Source organism: Motacilla alba, chromosome 3 (genome assembly GCF_015832195.1).
Source record: "Motacilla alba alba isolate MOTALB_02 chromosome 3, Motacilla_alba_V1.0_pri, whole genome shotgun sequence".
In the NCBI taxonomy this organism is placed as follows: domain Eukaryota; kingdom Metazoa; phylum Chordata; class Aves; order Passeriformes; family Motacillidae; genus Motacilla; species Motacilla alba.
Genome location: NC_052018.1, coordinates 99,696,518 through 99,712,099, shown reverse-complemented (window position 1 = coordinate 99,712,099; position 15,582 = coordinate 99,696,518). Strand labels below are relative to the sequence as shown.

Sequence of the window (15,582 nt, the reverse complement as noted above, 5' to 3'; positions counted from 1 at the left end):
ACTGTAGCGTTTGGACAAAGCTCTCATGGAAAAGCTCTCGGCATCCATGTTTGGGAAATAGTGATTTAGTGTTTTTATGCAGTTCTGTGTATTATTCAACAAACAAATTCAGATTATGTAAAGTGAATGAGAAAAGATGATGCAAGTGTGAGCTAGCACCCACCCCCTCTCCACATTGGTATTCAATACAGAGCCAGCAGGTGTAAAAACATAAGGCTGCATTGTTCTTACTGAATTAAGTATCTTCAAATACAGAAATATTTTCTGGACTGTTTCCAAAGCCTTTCCAGGAGAAAAACACCAGATCAATCACCTCAGAAATCCAGCTTTAAAAATCAGCGTTTTAACCAAGCCAGAGAATTTCACAATAGGTTGAAATGTCTTATTTGATTAAAACTGAAACATCAGACTGATAGAGCATTTTAAGGATGTGATTTCTGTGCAGACAGAAGATACCCAGTCACGCACATAAAGTACTTTCTTGTTTAAGAGCCCAAATAAAAGCCTGAAGGCAGACATGGCACCTTTCTGTAGAGGCTGCCCTTTTAATTCGAATAATTTGGTTAAACACTGAGATGAATAGTAGTTGAAGGAAGGAAAATAGGAGAATATCATCCCAGCATCCCAGAACATCTGTTTGGATTCATGACTTTGGGTGTATGTAATAATATGCAGCCCAAGTGGAGAAAGGCCTGGATGGGGGGTGAGATTGCATTTGTGTTCTTTCCTCTGCCCCAGTGAGATCAGCCTTTTAATATTTTTGGCATTTGTAAGCTTCCCAGATTCAGTTTTGCAGTTTTTCTCCATGCAAAGCAAAGCCAGACCCCCTACCTGCATTTTTTTTCCCCAGAGCTTGTTATCACCAACTTTTGGTATTCAGGGCACAGTTTTTCTGCCATCTTCACAACTGGCTACAGTGTTTTGGCCAATTCTACATGGATGATTAAAGTTTGGAAAAAAATAGCTTATAGAAATAATCTCTATGCACACAGTTCACAATCTCAGAAATAACTACTGCACACAGTCACTCAGGCCCACATACAAGCAACCTAAAATTCACTAAAATTCCTCTACTCACTTCCTAGATTATTCAGATAATTAGCACTTAACATGGTGTAAGTAAAGGCCTAGTAAACAGCAACACAAAATACCATATTTCACAGATACCTGGATTTGGCCATAAATCCAGAGAACAAAAATACAGAAACCATGGAAGAAGCACCATATTAATTCAGCCCTGGAAATATTCTGGAATTTGAAGACACAACAACAGCATGAACTGGCTTTACACAAAAACAGATTACTGCAGTCCCTACTTATTACTTAGGCCTTGCAACAGTCATGTACACCTCTCTCTCTTTAGAGTTCTGCTTTTTAAATTTAGTTTTAAATTTATTTCTTTCTAAACTCCAAACAGCACAGGATATGGATGCTGACACCATACCTATTTAAACTCTAAATATCACCTTCAAGTCTCAAGTGATCCGAAAGACTGGCTCTTTACCCAGCAGCTCCAGCTGTGAGCGGAAACGTTTGCTGCCAGGTTTTACATCCCTACATTCCAGGACTTGCAGGTACCACCTGCATTTCAAAATGTCCACCTTGAGACATCTGATGCAACTTTCAGAAATTGTCATATCCCTCACCTGCATTAAGAGTGAATTTAATTTTACTCACACAATTAGTAAAACTTGAAAAGTAATTAAGAATTGCAAAGGGACATCCCATTGTTTGTTTTGGCCTACAGGAAAAAAAAGGGAAATTACATTTAGAAATTACACTTAACAAGCCTGCAAAAACAGCTTTGGAGTTAATACTAATTTTGGGATTCCTCTCCAAAAAATGGGAAGATGCTGAAGTGGAAGTGATAGAGGAGGCAGGCAGCGAGAGGAGAGGTGAACACTATTCAGAATCCAGATCATCTTAACAGTGAAGGAAGGTTAAGAAATTTTTGTTCAGTTAAATCCACAAGCAAATTCAGCCTTCCAATTAATTGGCTGGTTATCAGAAAGTGAGATAAAAGGTGTTCTACTGTCCTAGTACAACTTAAAACACACCAAATAGTACAATAGGACACATAAGGTGACAAGTAGCTGACTCGCAGCCTCAAGATAAATGCCACAACGTGTAAGCAGCATGGACTATCTAAAGCAATAAAAGCAACATGAAGTCAGAAATTAGGCTGTCCCCTGCTTTACTGTTTGACCACAGTAAAGTGAGTATCTATTGCACAAGGAGTAATTAACAACTCTGGAAGACTGGATTAATAGACATTTCACATTGAGATGAAGAGACATTTCACAAACACTTTATGCAGTGGTGTTTGATCAAAACACCCCACCAGTAATATATCACTTTAACTTATGCATACCATAGAAGGAAATTTCATTACCCTACGATTGCACATGATGTAGTTAGAGGATTCTTTCACCTGCACTCTAGTCCAGAGGTATTTTTCATCGACTAAAGGGGGCCCCAATCTGAGCTGTAGCAGAGGTGCAACACGCAGCACCGCTGTAGAAGAAAGAGGACTTACATGTCCATGTCTTCAGTCTGAAGCTCATCCCCAGTGTAAAAACCTAGTTATTCCTTTTTTTACTGCCAATGAATGGGAGACATTCTGTACAGCACAAGAAAGGGCACCTCTGGCAAATTTGAGAAGCAATGGACCCACCACCTTGAAATGACTCTCAGCAGTCAATATCAGATGGAAATGAGTTAGCTATTTTTTTTACACTGAGAGCCTGGAACCCTAGGAGAAAACGTATTTGATTTCTTGCCCCTAGAGATGATTAAATTGACTCTCAGTTTTCGCTTTATAAAACAGAGCCTTTGACAATTATTGATCCCCCTGCCTTTGATTTTTTTGGTTTGTTTTTTTGTTTGTAAAACAATATACAAAGCAATACTCCTGCTAAAGCAGAAGGTTTGAAAGCCTTCTGTAATTTGAAACTTCAGTTACACTTAATGCTTTCCCAATTACTTTCTTATCTATCAGAAATCCTAGTTTAATACAGCTTTTCAAATTAAACTGCACCTTATAATGATGAATTTCTGATCTTCAAAGACAAAAGACCTAAAACTTTGGGTTGCTGTAAGCAACCAAATAACACAACAACACTTTTGTTAAAATATTTAACACAGTATTCTGATGTTTCTACCTGAATTTTTGGACGTAACAGCTACTTTCTGAAATTACTAATTTGGCAGTTTGCCCTGGAGTCACTCCAAGCTAATTTTAATAGAAAAAATGTGAATTCACAGCTTTGAAACACAAGAGAATGTTGTGTTAACTATTTCCACAGCTCAGTGTAGAATACTGAAACTTCCAGTCAAACAATTAAATAGCATTTTCCTTGCTGTATCATGTACATAATATAAAAATTACTATCATGAATATTAGTAGCACCTTCAATGTGTATGCCATACACTTGTTCTTTAAAGGATCAAATTACATTTATGTTGATCTCAGAAAAAACAGAAGTTATTTTGCTTCAGAGATACAGCTGAAAGAGTGGGAGCTGGTGTTAGACTTAATTCTTGATCCAAGTTTATGGGGTCCTTGTACTTTCTGCACCCAGTCAACCAGGAAGCAACATGAAATTTTGCCAGAATCAATTTACAATAGTTTCTAAGCTTGGTGATGGTGGTGATTATGATTATTCTTTTAAAAAGCCACAGCTAAGTACCTGTCATATATTAACCCATGAACACCATATTCTCTCAACTTCTTCCTGTTATCCGGGTCATTTGCATCATCACCCCATGAAAAAATAACCAGGCCTTTGGATATGGCCCGAGTAACAAATGCTGGATTCCTCAGCAGGTCTTCAGAATGCACATTAATTCCCTGAAATACAAAAGACTTCAATTAAAATCCACGTTTCTGAAACATATCAGCTTTTTTAATCTTTTAACACTGGCAGCTCCTTACTGTTTCATCCATAATAATAAAAAGTATTTAATACAATTAGAGTGTTTATTTACAGTGCTATTTTTAAAACACTGTATTTAAAAACATTTCAAACTATGGACTTTTTTTTTGGCAGTTACCCAATATTAGTGTATTTCTTTTGTGAGGTTAGACATAATTTAAAGCATTAGTGCCAAAAAAGGTAGATTTAAAACAAGCAGTAATAATTCAGTTTGACTTTAAATTGTCAGCTTACCAGCAAGTTTTCAAACTGTGCAAAGTTAATGGCAATTGGAGTTGTGCGAGATCTGAGATCCATGAGCTCTGGATAGAGTTTAGATTCCCCTTGGGTGAGAAATAACACAGGATACTTGTTTTGCTTATGCCGGATCCTGGCAGGAAAAAAGTCCACAAGTAGCAAATGAAAAATAAAAAAAGTTAAAAAATAAAGATTTGATCTCACTGTTTCAAGGGGAATTCCTCTCTTTCCTGCACCTTCTTCTAGTTCCTAGCTGGTGAAGGAGATGGTCCCACAGTTTCGCATCAAACTGTGCTGACAAACTGCTCAAATGAGTCCTTTTGCCACGACTGGAGATTAACACACATGTTAAGGGAAGCTAGACTTGATGTTGAACTCAGCCTTGCATCCTCAATATGTTTACATATAATCCGCAAAGGCCATTTAATTCTGTAATTTTTTCTGAAATGCACAGATTCATGATGATCATGAAGATCCATGACAGGAATTTCTAAACATGGTTAATACACAGCCCCTAACCTCACTAATGCATTTTGCAAGCTGAATACTGTAACAAGATTATTTGTTCCTAAGTTAGGCTTGCACACCACTCAAGTATGACTGGAAAAGACTCTGGGATTCCAGAAGAAACCCTGACCTTTTTTGTTGTGCTAAGAAAGAGTGAAGCATCCAGAAAGACACTTAACAAAAATATCCAGTATGACTTTGTTCACCTATTTTTATTTTTCAGGCTCATTCCAGGTAGCAAAGTGGTCTCATTTCACTTCCCAACTATTTTGGCACCCAAATTTTATGTCTAAGGAAAACACCTGTTATTTATTTTCTGGTGTGTATTTTTAAATACAAAGTAAATTTTACCAAATAAAAATAAATTTCAAAAACAAAGTACATTATTTCTCTCTTCTTAACTTACATTGTACAAATATCAGCATGAAAAGAAGAAAATACAATTCTTCTTTGTCCAGCATTCATCAAAACAGTTTTCAGAATAATATCTAGAAAAAGGTTCATATCAAAGTAAGTTGACAAGTTGCCATCCCATTGTCCATCCTGGAAAAAGAAAGCACAAGTTTGAGTCACTTAAATCAATGCTTACTAAAATTACTTTAGCCAGCAATGGTCTCTCTCAGTCAACCTGAGCAAAGTGAGAACTCAGCTGGCCAGTCTGAATGCAGAATCAATTTTTCAGTCTGTTCAGTACTGGTTCCAGCTCTCCAGGACTGACAGCCTGACAGGTGCAGCTGAATTCTCACAGCAATAAAATTCACTGAAAAATTCCCTGTCTCCCCGTCCAAGGAATGCATTCCTAGGAAGCCTATTACAGCTACAAAAACACAAAGAAATTCCCTGAAGACCAGTAATTACAGCAGCTACTCTCTGTTGTTATTTCTAGCATACTGACTTCCACCTACCATTCTCCTTAGCTTCCTTCCCCCACTCCAGGCTTCCAAATCCAACAAGCATTCTTTACAACCATTTCCCTCTGGACTGAGTGCTGCACAAGCCACCTGAGTCTGCAACCCTGCTGACCAGAAGGAAGCAGCTGCTTGCATTACTGCACCATGTTGTAGCTGCTCCTGCACAGGGCCAGGAGAGGTTGAATTTCTTGGCACTTTCCTGTCTGCCCTGTTGTGATCTGTTGACTTTAAAAAGAATCTTCTACCAAAAGCAGTCTGAAGTCAATCCTATAAATTTTGTCCTTTTAAGAATAAGACTGTTCATTTGTTGGAGTGGTGCTACTATACTCCCAGTTTAAAAATAATGCAGTATTTTTTTAAAAAAGGCCCAAACCCTCACAAAAATTATGCCTTTGCAGCTCATAGATTGTCACATCAAAGTACAAGCTTTAGCCGTAAGAATGTCAAACACTCAAAGTAAATCACATGTATGTTTACTTACCCTTTGTTGGGAGATCCATTTTATTTCTATGTTGAACCCAACATCTTTAGGAACAGACTCCAGGACCTGAAAAAAATTTTACTATGAAGAGACCCCACAGCAAAGGAGGACAACAAAGCACTTTGAAGATAATTGTTGAGAGAATACATTGGAGTTTAATGCTAATGGTGTCTAGCAGTAGAATTCAAAACCCTAGGTTTTTTAACATTTTATACAACACATATATACACCCTTTTCTACTCCAGTTTAAACTTAATGAATACATAAAAGTGGATACAATCTTAAGGACAAGATTTTGACAAGGTACAAATGTGAGCCAATTTGCCTTAACACATTTAAGAAATGCCCCATTTGTACTCCTAAAGAAAAAAAAAATATTTTTTCTTTCTCCAGAAAGTTATTTAGAGTGCAAAATGCCTCTTAAGTTTGAAATCCAGGAGCTTGCCATTACCATGATAACAAAAGTTCTTTCATGTGAAATTCCTGTAAAGAATTATTTGCACTGTGATTTCAAAAGCTGGAGCTAACACAAACCAGTCCTAAATGGAAACACACTGGAAATTCACTCAACATTTCTCAGTGTCTGGCTCTGAGAGACGGCCAAGACACTGTGAGGAACTGCTAAAGGCCAGGTGTGGTTTCTTTCAAAATTAGAAACAACTGTCAATGCATTAACAGGCAATGCCCACATGTTAACCAGCTGTAAAACTGAGTGCACCCTGAGCTACACAGCTTGGGCTCATGAATTCAGAAGCTTGAAATACACAGAGACTGTTACTTGTAAGCACTGAAAACCCTTCAGTGTCCAACAATAAAACTCCTGTTCTCAGTTTCAGTGTTGATACCAGAGGCCCAAACCCAAAAATCAGTATCCCCCCTGCTATGTGTGCAAAGCTGAAAGTAAAACACAGGTTTTCATGTTCCCCAATCATCTTGCTCCATATTCACTACTTACTCTTTGCAGAGAAGGAAATGGCTGCATCTCAAAAGCAGAGTTCTCTTCCTCTTTAAAAGATGCTGTAAAGAAAGATAAAATACTGAATTAAAACAAACAGAAGCATAATCCCAGTAATGCCAGCAAGAAAAGACTGGCTTAAAATCGTAAGCCTTTAGGAGTGAACAATGAAATCAGGTCTCCCTTTTGATTACCTACACCTTTTCCTCTAACACTGACATACTCCCTTGATGGTGTTGGCAACTCCTGGTTTGTAATTTAAAACCTTGCCAGAATATAATATATATACATATATCAATCAGAATGGCTTCTCTCATCCCTCACCACTTCACTCAGTGAATTATATCCACAATAAGCCTTGGCTATCAAGGCTTATTTGTTTAATTTTTTTAAATTTTATCTTTTCTCATACAGGTAGGATGTGTGAGATAATTTGCTGTCCCTACAAAGGGGATAATTAAGGCAAAAAATTTAGAGCACTGATGAGACATCCTACAGCAGTTAGCAAAGTTCTTGTCAGCAAGTCTGAAGAGCTGAAGGTACAGTTGGAGAAGCATAAGACAGAACCATCAGTGGCAATTTTGTTATGATTATTCAGAAATATATACTGATCTATAGATTTGCCTTCTACCCTTCTGTCCCTGCTTCCTAAGGAAGTAACTTCTGTTCAGATATTTCCTTCCCAGTAAAGAACTCTACAGCATGCACAAAATTAACTACATAAGCATTTAGAAATGTTCAGGGCAAATGTGACTACAACAAGCAGCTGCAACCACAGCATTTATATAATTACATGGAAAGAAATCAATCCCAACACTCTTCCAAACTAGTACATACCATTGTGATCTTTTACTTTCAGGGCCGTCACGTGAGCCAGCTGAAGAGCATAAGAGCAACATTAACACTCTACCCACATCTTCCTACATGTAAAACGTAACTAATTTTGCTTGTAAATAATTTTACAGTTTTCACAATTTAAAGTCTATTATAGACATAGCTACAGTAATTTGTAAAGGAATAAAAGGCATATTGTACACATCACTATTTTCTTTCAGACTTTAACGATTTCAAGAAAAGCTCAAAACCAAACTGAAAACATGCTCACTGAAAATTCAGGAATCGTGTTAAGGGTAAACCCATATAAACTATAATTCAACATCAAGATGTGAAGAAGTCTGAACATTAATCTTTCCTCTGTGTTTCAAACCAGCTGACCTGTTTTATATTACAGTCACACATACTGAGCTAGAATCAGGCCAGACACAGCTAACTCTCTTGCTCCATTCAAATCTTCTCTTCACAAAAAGGAGCAAACCAAGTAATTTTAAGTAAAAAGAATCATATGGTTCTTGGACCAGCCAGATGGTTTCCTTGACTGAGGGCAGGTATCTCAGCAGGGTCTTCAGTAGCCCACTCATCCCTTTTTTATCTAGACAGGGCACTTCTGTTTGGAAGGTAGAGCAGTTCAACAGTCCCTTTATCATTTGAAAATTAGATACCATATTTCTAGAGGATAAAAGTAATGACATTTATCCAAGTTTTAAAAACTGTGCAAATGCATTTTTCTTGGAATTACCTAATTGTTCTGTTTGTATAATTTTTAAAACTGTACTCCCCAAACTATCTGTAGTTAACTCCCAAAACCTCCAAGCTTCATAAAATTCTACACACAGCATATTGTACTAGCCAAGGAAACAATACCTTTAATAACTGCAGCTGATCAAATGTGAGTTCTTTGACTGCAATCTCAAACAGTTCCAAAGGCTCTGTATCCAGTTTCTTTGAAGAGAACCAACAGATAAGTAAGCATCACTGAAAACAACAAAAAAGCCTACACACCCTTCATATAGTAGCCATAAAGGCAATTAATGTTTCCTATTTTATTGATAAAGATACAAGTGATATCTTACAAATAAAATGATCCCTTTTCACAAGACAACACAGGCACTTAAAACCATAAAACAATTTGAAAGGAACCCAGTGAACCCAGTGTCTTGTCTTTCATGCAAGTCTGAGGCTTTAAAGTTCCTTCCTCCCAAAATGGTAGCATAATTATTCTGTAAAAACTTGACTGGTTAATGTATTCAGGAAAAATGTTTACAAGTAAAGAAATGCAGTAAAAAATATTCCGAGGCAGTTCACTTTACTGCTGTCTATCCAATGTCTCAGAAACTAATAAAAAAATATAAATGTCCTTGGGTAAAATTCACACACACAGACCGCTCCCAAAATAATGATCTGGTGTCAAAAAAAAAAAAATCTATCCATGTCTCACTTCCCCTCTTCACTAAGAAATTTTTACTGAGCAAGACAATACTGAGTGAAGATACACTGAATATTCATTCCCCTCAGTCAAAGTTCCATTTCCACAGCTGTTCTAAACCGAACTTCTTATAAAGTGCAATACTGCAATGAGTGTGGGAGTTCGAAAACACAAGACCCAGTGCCAAGAAGACAGAGCAGTGTGCTCTGCAATCTCTCTCTGGATTCACTGCCAGAACTAGGAGGGAAGATAAGCAGAACAGGACAGAATGCAAACATTCAGGCCTCAGTATAAGAGAGCACCATAGGCACCACAGAATATAGCAGAATTGTCTGGTTTTTTGTTCCAAATCTGAAGTCAGAAAAAAAGCTAAATAGTAACTACAATGTGAACTTGAAGAGTGCCAAACCATGCATCTGAAATGCTATTGCTACAACATCAAAAGGAAAAAACTCAACTTCCCTGTGCTATGCACTAAGTAATGCTGCATATCTATTGCCATTCTATCCCTTGAGAGTCCAGAATTATTTCTATGAGAGCTTAACATTTTACATTTCTAGAATGAGCGTATCTATACATAAAATACAGTTATTATCTTCTTTACCTTTTTCATAGCCATGCAACATGTGAGATCGTGGTATACTATAGGCACATGATCTTTAGAAAGATGTACATCAAATTCCACAAATGCTGCTCCCTACAGAAAATTGAGAATCACACAGAACAAAACAAAAGCCCATTAACTACTTATGCACAAGGACTACAGAACTGCATGCAAGTATTGTCAAGTATTCACAGGTCCTGGACATGAAGGAGAAGTTGAATACACCTGGCTGTTACCAGTTAAATCATGCTCAGCAATGGATTATTAAAGATGAAAAAAATATATGGCAAATTATCCTAATTACCATAATACAGACACACACACATATATATATGTCTTGCCTTATCTTGTAAAACCCTCTAATAAGATTCAAGTCTTGTGAACCTGATTACAGAGAAAGACCAAGACAATATTTTTAGACACAAATGTTTTAAACACAGATAACTTGGAGGAATCTTCCTCCCTCCTCTCCACCACCACATCAAGAGACAAGTGATGGCTCCATATTGCCAAGGCTTTAGGGAGATATTCCATATAGGAGCAAACTTCTGGAGTCACTAGTGAGTAACACAGCAGCACTGTGTTATAATCGGTGCAAGAGCAGAAATAGTTGCATCCAGCATTCTCCTGCCCTTTTCAGCTGTAAATGATTTTCTGTTAGGCTTTAAAAAAGGAAAAAAGATCCAAAAGCTTGATGTACAGTCTTCTGGAGAAGGAGGCCCAGAAAGAAAGAGAAAGACAGTAACAGGTTTGGAATTTTTTACTTATATTGACTGTCTGCAAGTCATTCCTTTGAAGGCCTCCAAGAATACCATTCACCAAATTATCACCCTGACACCCACTTTTTCAATTAGCACAGAGAGAAAATAGGACACAGGGGTTTTTTTCAGCCCTTTTCTCAGCAGAAATATTTTCAAAGTGGTGGCTTTCAGCCTTTTCAATCAGCAAATAGATGAAAGCAATTCTCTGGTGATGCTGCTGATGGCTTAACAGTAAATTTCTGCCTCAATGCATATTTCTTGTGAGCAATTTAAAAGCCTGTCTATAAACCTGTAGTGTCCACTCAGGGATTAAGAACTACTGTTTAAAACAGTCATTTAGCAGCTACGGTTTTATTCAGTGATCAAGATTATTGGAAGGAATAAAACTGACACCTCTATCACAGAATTTAGGCACACGGAGCTATTCTATTATCTCCCAAATTGGAAGTTCTGTCTTAGGATTTCAAGTCTTCACTGCAGCAAGCACCAAAACAAGGACTGGTTTATTCTACCAGCTCAGCTCCCAAGTCACATTTTCAGACAGCAAGTTTCAGTACACAGCAGTCCCTGAGCAAGCAAGACCTTTCCATGTGACAGGATGCTGACAGACTCTAGCAGTGCCAAAATTTGATTCACTTGTTCAAACTGTCTGTACAGGGTTGAGATTAAAATTCTCTCGGTATTAGAATAACAGCAGAATATACTAAATGGAAGTTTTGATTTTTTTTAAGGGACTTGAGAACGAGAGTCTAACCTGCTATTAACTTCCCACAACTCAGGCAATTTCCACAGTGATTTTATCTAATTTACATCAGTTCAATTACCATTCACTGTATTGAATCATGGAAATTTGGTGTACAAGCCAACCTAGTTTGCACTAGACAGGTGCTGTGTGTATGAAAACGGGTGTACATACATGACTAGCAGCGCTCCTCAGGGATGCAATGGTGTTCTCTTGAACTTTAGCAAGCCTGAAACAACAGCCAAGAAAAAGGGTTTGTTAGATGCAGTATAGCACAGAATTGAACCAACAGGAACACAAATCAGAAGTTTTTGTTTTAGAGAATACCCACAACTTGATACTGAAGTAAATGACTATGGGTTGCAGCTTTGTAAACTGTCCACTTCCTTAACTGATGTCAGTGACACAAAACCATTTCCCGTTTAAAGTGCAAACAAGCTTACTTAGCTGTTGTTGTAGAATTCCCTGCTCCCCTGTGTCCAACATCCAGAGTTGTTCTTGGTTTCCAGTACTTTGCATATGAAGCCTGCATATCACAAGCGTATCCCTGGATCGGTTTGATAATTATGTAGTCCACTGCAAGAAAAACAGCAATGCTTCACGTGTCAGTAAACAACAGATGGCTTTGAGGAAAGCTATCTGCATCTGTTGTTGGCATCAACTGTACCTCTAACTTTTCCAATTGTCTTCCTCGGATTTCTGCTCATAATAGCAAGTGTGAGAACTCCAGCACTCTTTCCGAGTTCTGCAATTGTGGATGACAGGAGGCAGGCAGAGCCCACGTGACCTGGGAGCACATCATCTTGTACTACCTTCTCACCTAAATCTTCCTGAAAACAAAACAAACAAAAACCCGAAACCCCTACTGTTAGATGTGAGTGGGAATTCTAAACAAACTCTTCTGGCTTGCTCCTCAGGACACAAGTTTCTTGTGTGTTACACAAAACACTAATTTCAGCTAAAATTGTTTAATATAACAGTGAGTTATGAATTACTATCAGGAAAATGAAAACTTTACCAGAAATCTACAAAATTCACATTTTTCTTTGACACCCCTGACATCTCATAAGCTTTTCACATCAAAATAGCATGCATGGAAGTCTGTCTTCTAAAATGCCCATGTCCTATTTAGAACAAAAATTAACTGGAATAATATTTATGCTTAAAATGCTAAAAATCTTGGTATGCATTTGCAGGGAAGAACTAATATATAGAATGTGCACTTGACCACAGACAAGTTCGGGAACTATGTAGACACTTTACAATTATGACTGTAAGTGATCTTAAAGGCATTTTCAGACCCAAAAGAGAATGCTTAAAAAACTTTATTCTGATAAAGTGTAAGTTGCTTTCTTTTAAAAAGAACTTTAAATACTAAGACCTTTCAGGGGAAAAAACAGTGCACAATAACAAGCACAATAGTGAGAATTCAGTTTTAATCTGTATGAGTTACTTCAGAGAAATGTCTTTTGCTTAGAATTTAAAAATTTAGATTCAATAGTTGTGATATAATCACTTCATATACCCATTGTACAGGATGAAGCAGGAGAAGCATAACTTAGCTCTGATAAAGGATTAATATCAAGCCAATCTAGCAGCATGCAATACTGTACACACACAGATTCAAGTCTAATTTGTACTGACTTCTAAATAAGCAGAACTGAAAAACTTCCTGTGCCACATCAAGAAGGCTCACAAAAACCTTTCTACAAATGGGTTGGGAGTCAAGTCTCACACTTGTGTCAATAAATCCAAAAGATGAAGAACATCAGGCAGTAGCTCTGTTTCAACAGCGAAAACTCCACAACAACTGACTCCAGCTCCAAAAGGCAGACTGGAGTTGCTTCTTAGGGGTAAAGAGACATACCTCAAAAAAATCAAATATTAATTCCAAGTTATCAGGCTCCATGGTTTGTATTGTGTATTCTAGCCATCGGTCTGGCTGCAAAGCATAGCCACAGTCTGGCTGAGAGTGCCGACATTTGTAGTCGTCGTCACTGATCAAGGAGAACTCCACCGTGTTTGCCATTTTCTGAGGGACAGTAGGGGACGTCTTCTCTTGGCCCTCTTCATCATCGTCCTTCTCTAGCCCTTCTAGGGTCAATTTTACTCTACTCAAACAGAAACACAAAACAAACGGTTAAGTCACTGCAGTGCCTTTACAAATGATAAAGACTGAGGAAGAAGCTTGAGCAGAAGCTCATACAACACAAGAATTCTCAACTCCACCACCCACAGAACAGGACTGTATGCAGTGGCTCCTCAAATGAGCAAAAGTTTGCAGCCATTGTCTAAATCCTATTTTAGTCAGATTTCAGCGCTCAAGTCACTGCTAGAAGTTGAACCTGAGTAAATATAGAAACTCTACTAGTGGTCTGAGAAGTAACACTCCACCAGACTATTTGGGCTGCCAAACAGACAGCCTTCCTGTACAGGCTGACACCCATAATGCCAACAGGCTAATGAAAAGCACTGAAAACAGCAGTCATCATCAAGATCAAGACTTGAACATTGGTGGCTGCTGCTATGTCTCTCTGATAAGGCAGATAAGTATACTCTAACAGACATAAATAATATAGGCTGAAGTAATTAAATCCCTTGAAAAATCCTAAATGAGCGTTTAAACTGAATGGATTTCTGAAAAAATCCTGAATGAGCATTTCAACTGAATGGATTTCTGCAAAATCCTGGACTGAGAAGCATAAGCCTCTCTATAAGACTCAAAGTCCTTTATCATACAGAGCAAACCTTCCAGACAAAATTAGTTATGTCAGTGAAGTAAGCATACATGAGTAAACCAAATCCCTTCCTGCATCACAGACACAGCAGATGAGACACAGGATTATCATTTATAGATGCCAGTAAAACTGATGTCATATCTCAAAGAAATAATTACAATCATGGAAATCTATTACACCAAGTCCACATTGAAATATATCCTCATAAAAAAAAAAAAAAGAAAAAGAAAAGAAGTTACAACACAGGTACTCCAGAAACTTGAAGAATGACACTGCCATAGCGAGTGACAGTCACAGAAACTACTGGACAGATCCCACATTTTAGGACAGAGTATTTAGTGAATGCATCTAGCTCACCAAGTTTTATTTTAACCATTTAACTTAGACAAGAAGGTGGCTTCAGAAATTGGTCTCTCTACCTGCTATAACTTGCAAGGAAAAAAGGCAAAGCTGTACAGAACACAATGGAAGTATTAAATCTCACTGAAGAGCATCATATTAAATAAATCTTCCCCTCATCAGTAAATCTGGAATTGGTGGGAGTGGAAATCAAATCAAAACTGGAAAAAAAAATGAATCAAGTGTAACAGATCCATGGAATGGTTTGGTTTGGAAGGGATCTTAAAAATCATATAGTTCTAACCCCCCTACCACAGGCAGGGACACCCACTCGACCAGGTTCCTCCAAGCTCCATTCAACTTTGCCTTGAACACCTCTTGGGTTTCAGCACCTACAATTCTGGACAACTTGTGCCAGTGCCTCACCACCCACACTCTAAAGAATGTCTTCCTCATATCTCATCTAACCCTGTCCTCTTTCACTTTAAAGCAGTTCTCCCTTGTCCTATCAGTCCAGGCCCTTGTCTTAAGCCCCTCTTCAGCTCTCTTTAGGGACTGCTGCAAAGGTCTCCCCAGAGTCTTCTCTTCTCTAGGCTGAAGACAACAGAATTTCTAATCCTGAGTCCACAGCAGAAGTGTTCCAGCCCTCTGAGCACCTCCATGGTCTTCTCTGGACTCGCTTTAACAGCTCCATGTACTTCTTATCCTGGGGGTCCCAGAGCTGGATGCAGTTCTCTGGGTGGGGTCTCACCAGTGCAGAGCAGGGGGCCAGAATCCCCTCCCTCACCCTGCTGGCCACACTGCTGCTGCTGCAGCTCACAATGCAGTTGGCCTTCTGGGCTGCAACTGTGCAGTGCTGGGTCACGTTGAGCTTCTCATCACCAACACTCCCAAGTCCTTCTCCTCAGGGTGCTCTCAATCCACTCTCCACCCAGCCTGCACTTGGGACTGCTCCAATTTAAGTAGAGGACCTTGCACTCGGCCTTGGTGAGATCTGAACTCCTAAGCCTGTGAAGCTCCCTCTGGATGGCACCCCTTCCCTCCAGTGTGACTGCCTCCCTCAGGCTGCTGTCATCAGCAAACTACTGAAGGGACATTCAACCCTATTT

General features: G+C 38.4%; 1 protein-coding gene across 9 annotated transcripts in view; it reads right to left on the bottom strand.

Annotated features, from left to right (window-relative positions):
- The window catches only part of GPCPD1 (glycerophosphocholine phosphodiesterase 1), a 43,299-nt gene that overhangs the window by 4,449 nt on the left and 23,268 nt on the right, over positions 1-15,582 (bottom strand). For 7 of the 9 annotated variants that reach the window (XM_038130287.1, XM_038130289.1, XM_038130284.1 and 4 more), the window contains 12 exons: positions 13,264-13,507; positions 12,064-12,226; positions 11,840-11,972; positions 11,571-11,625; positions 9,894-9,986; positions 8,728-8,805; positions 7,864-7,903; positions 7,027-7,088; positions 6,072-6,137; positions 5,086-5,222; positions 4,170-4,305; positions 3,690-3,850 (listed from right to left, as the gene is read on the bottom strand). In XM_038130287.1, the coding sequence (XP_037986215.1) occupies positions 3,690-3,850; positions 4,170-4,305; positions 5,086-5,222; positions 6,072-6,137; positions 7,027-7,088; positions 7,864-7,903; positions 8,728-8,805; positions 9,894-9,986; positions 11,571-11,625; positions 11,840-11,972; positions 12,064-12,226; positions 13,264-13,507 (1,368 nt within the window). Of the gene's footprint in view, positions 1-831; positions 932-1,677; positions 1,742-3,689; positions 3,851-4,169; positions 4,306-5,085; positions 5,223-6,071; positions 6,138-7,026; positions 7,089-7,863; positions 7,904-8,727; positions 8,806-9,893; positions 9,987-11,570; positions 11,626-11,839; positions 11,973-12,063; positions 12,227-13,263; positions 13,508-15,582 lie in introns of those variants that run through there. The other 2 variants (XR_005256159.1, XM_038130286.1) reach the window with 2 other exon arrangements.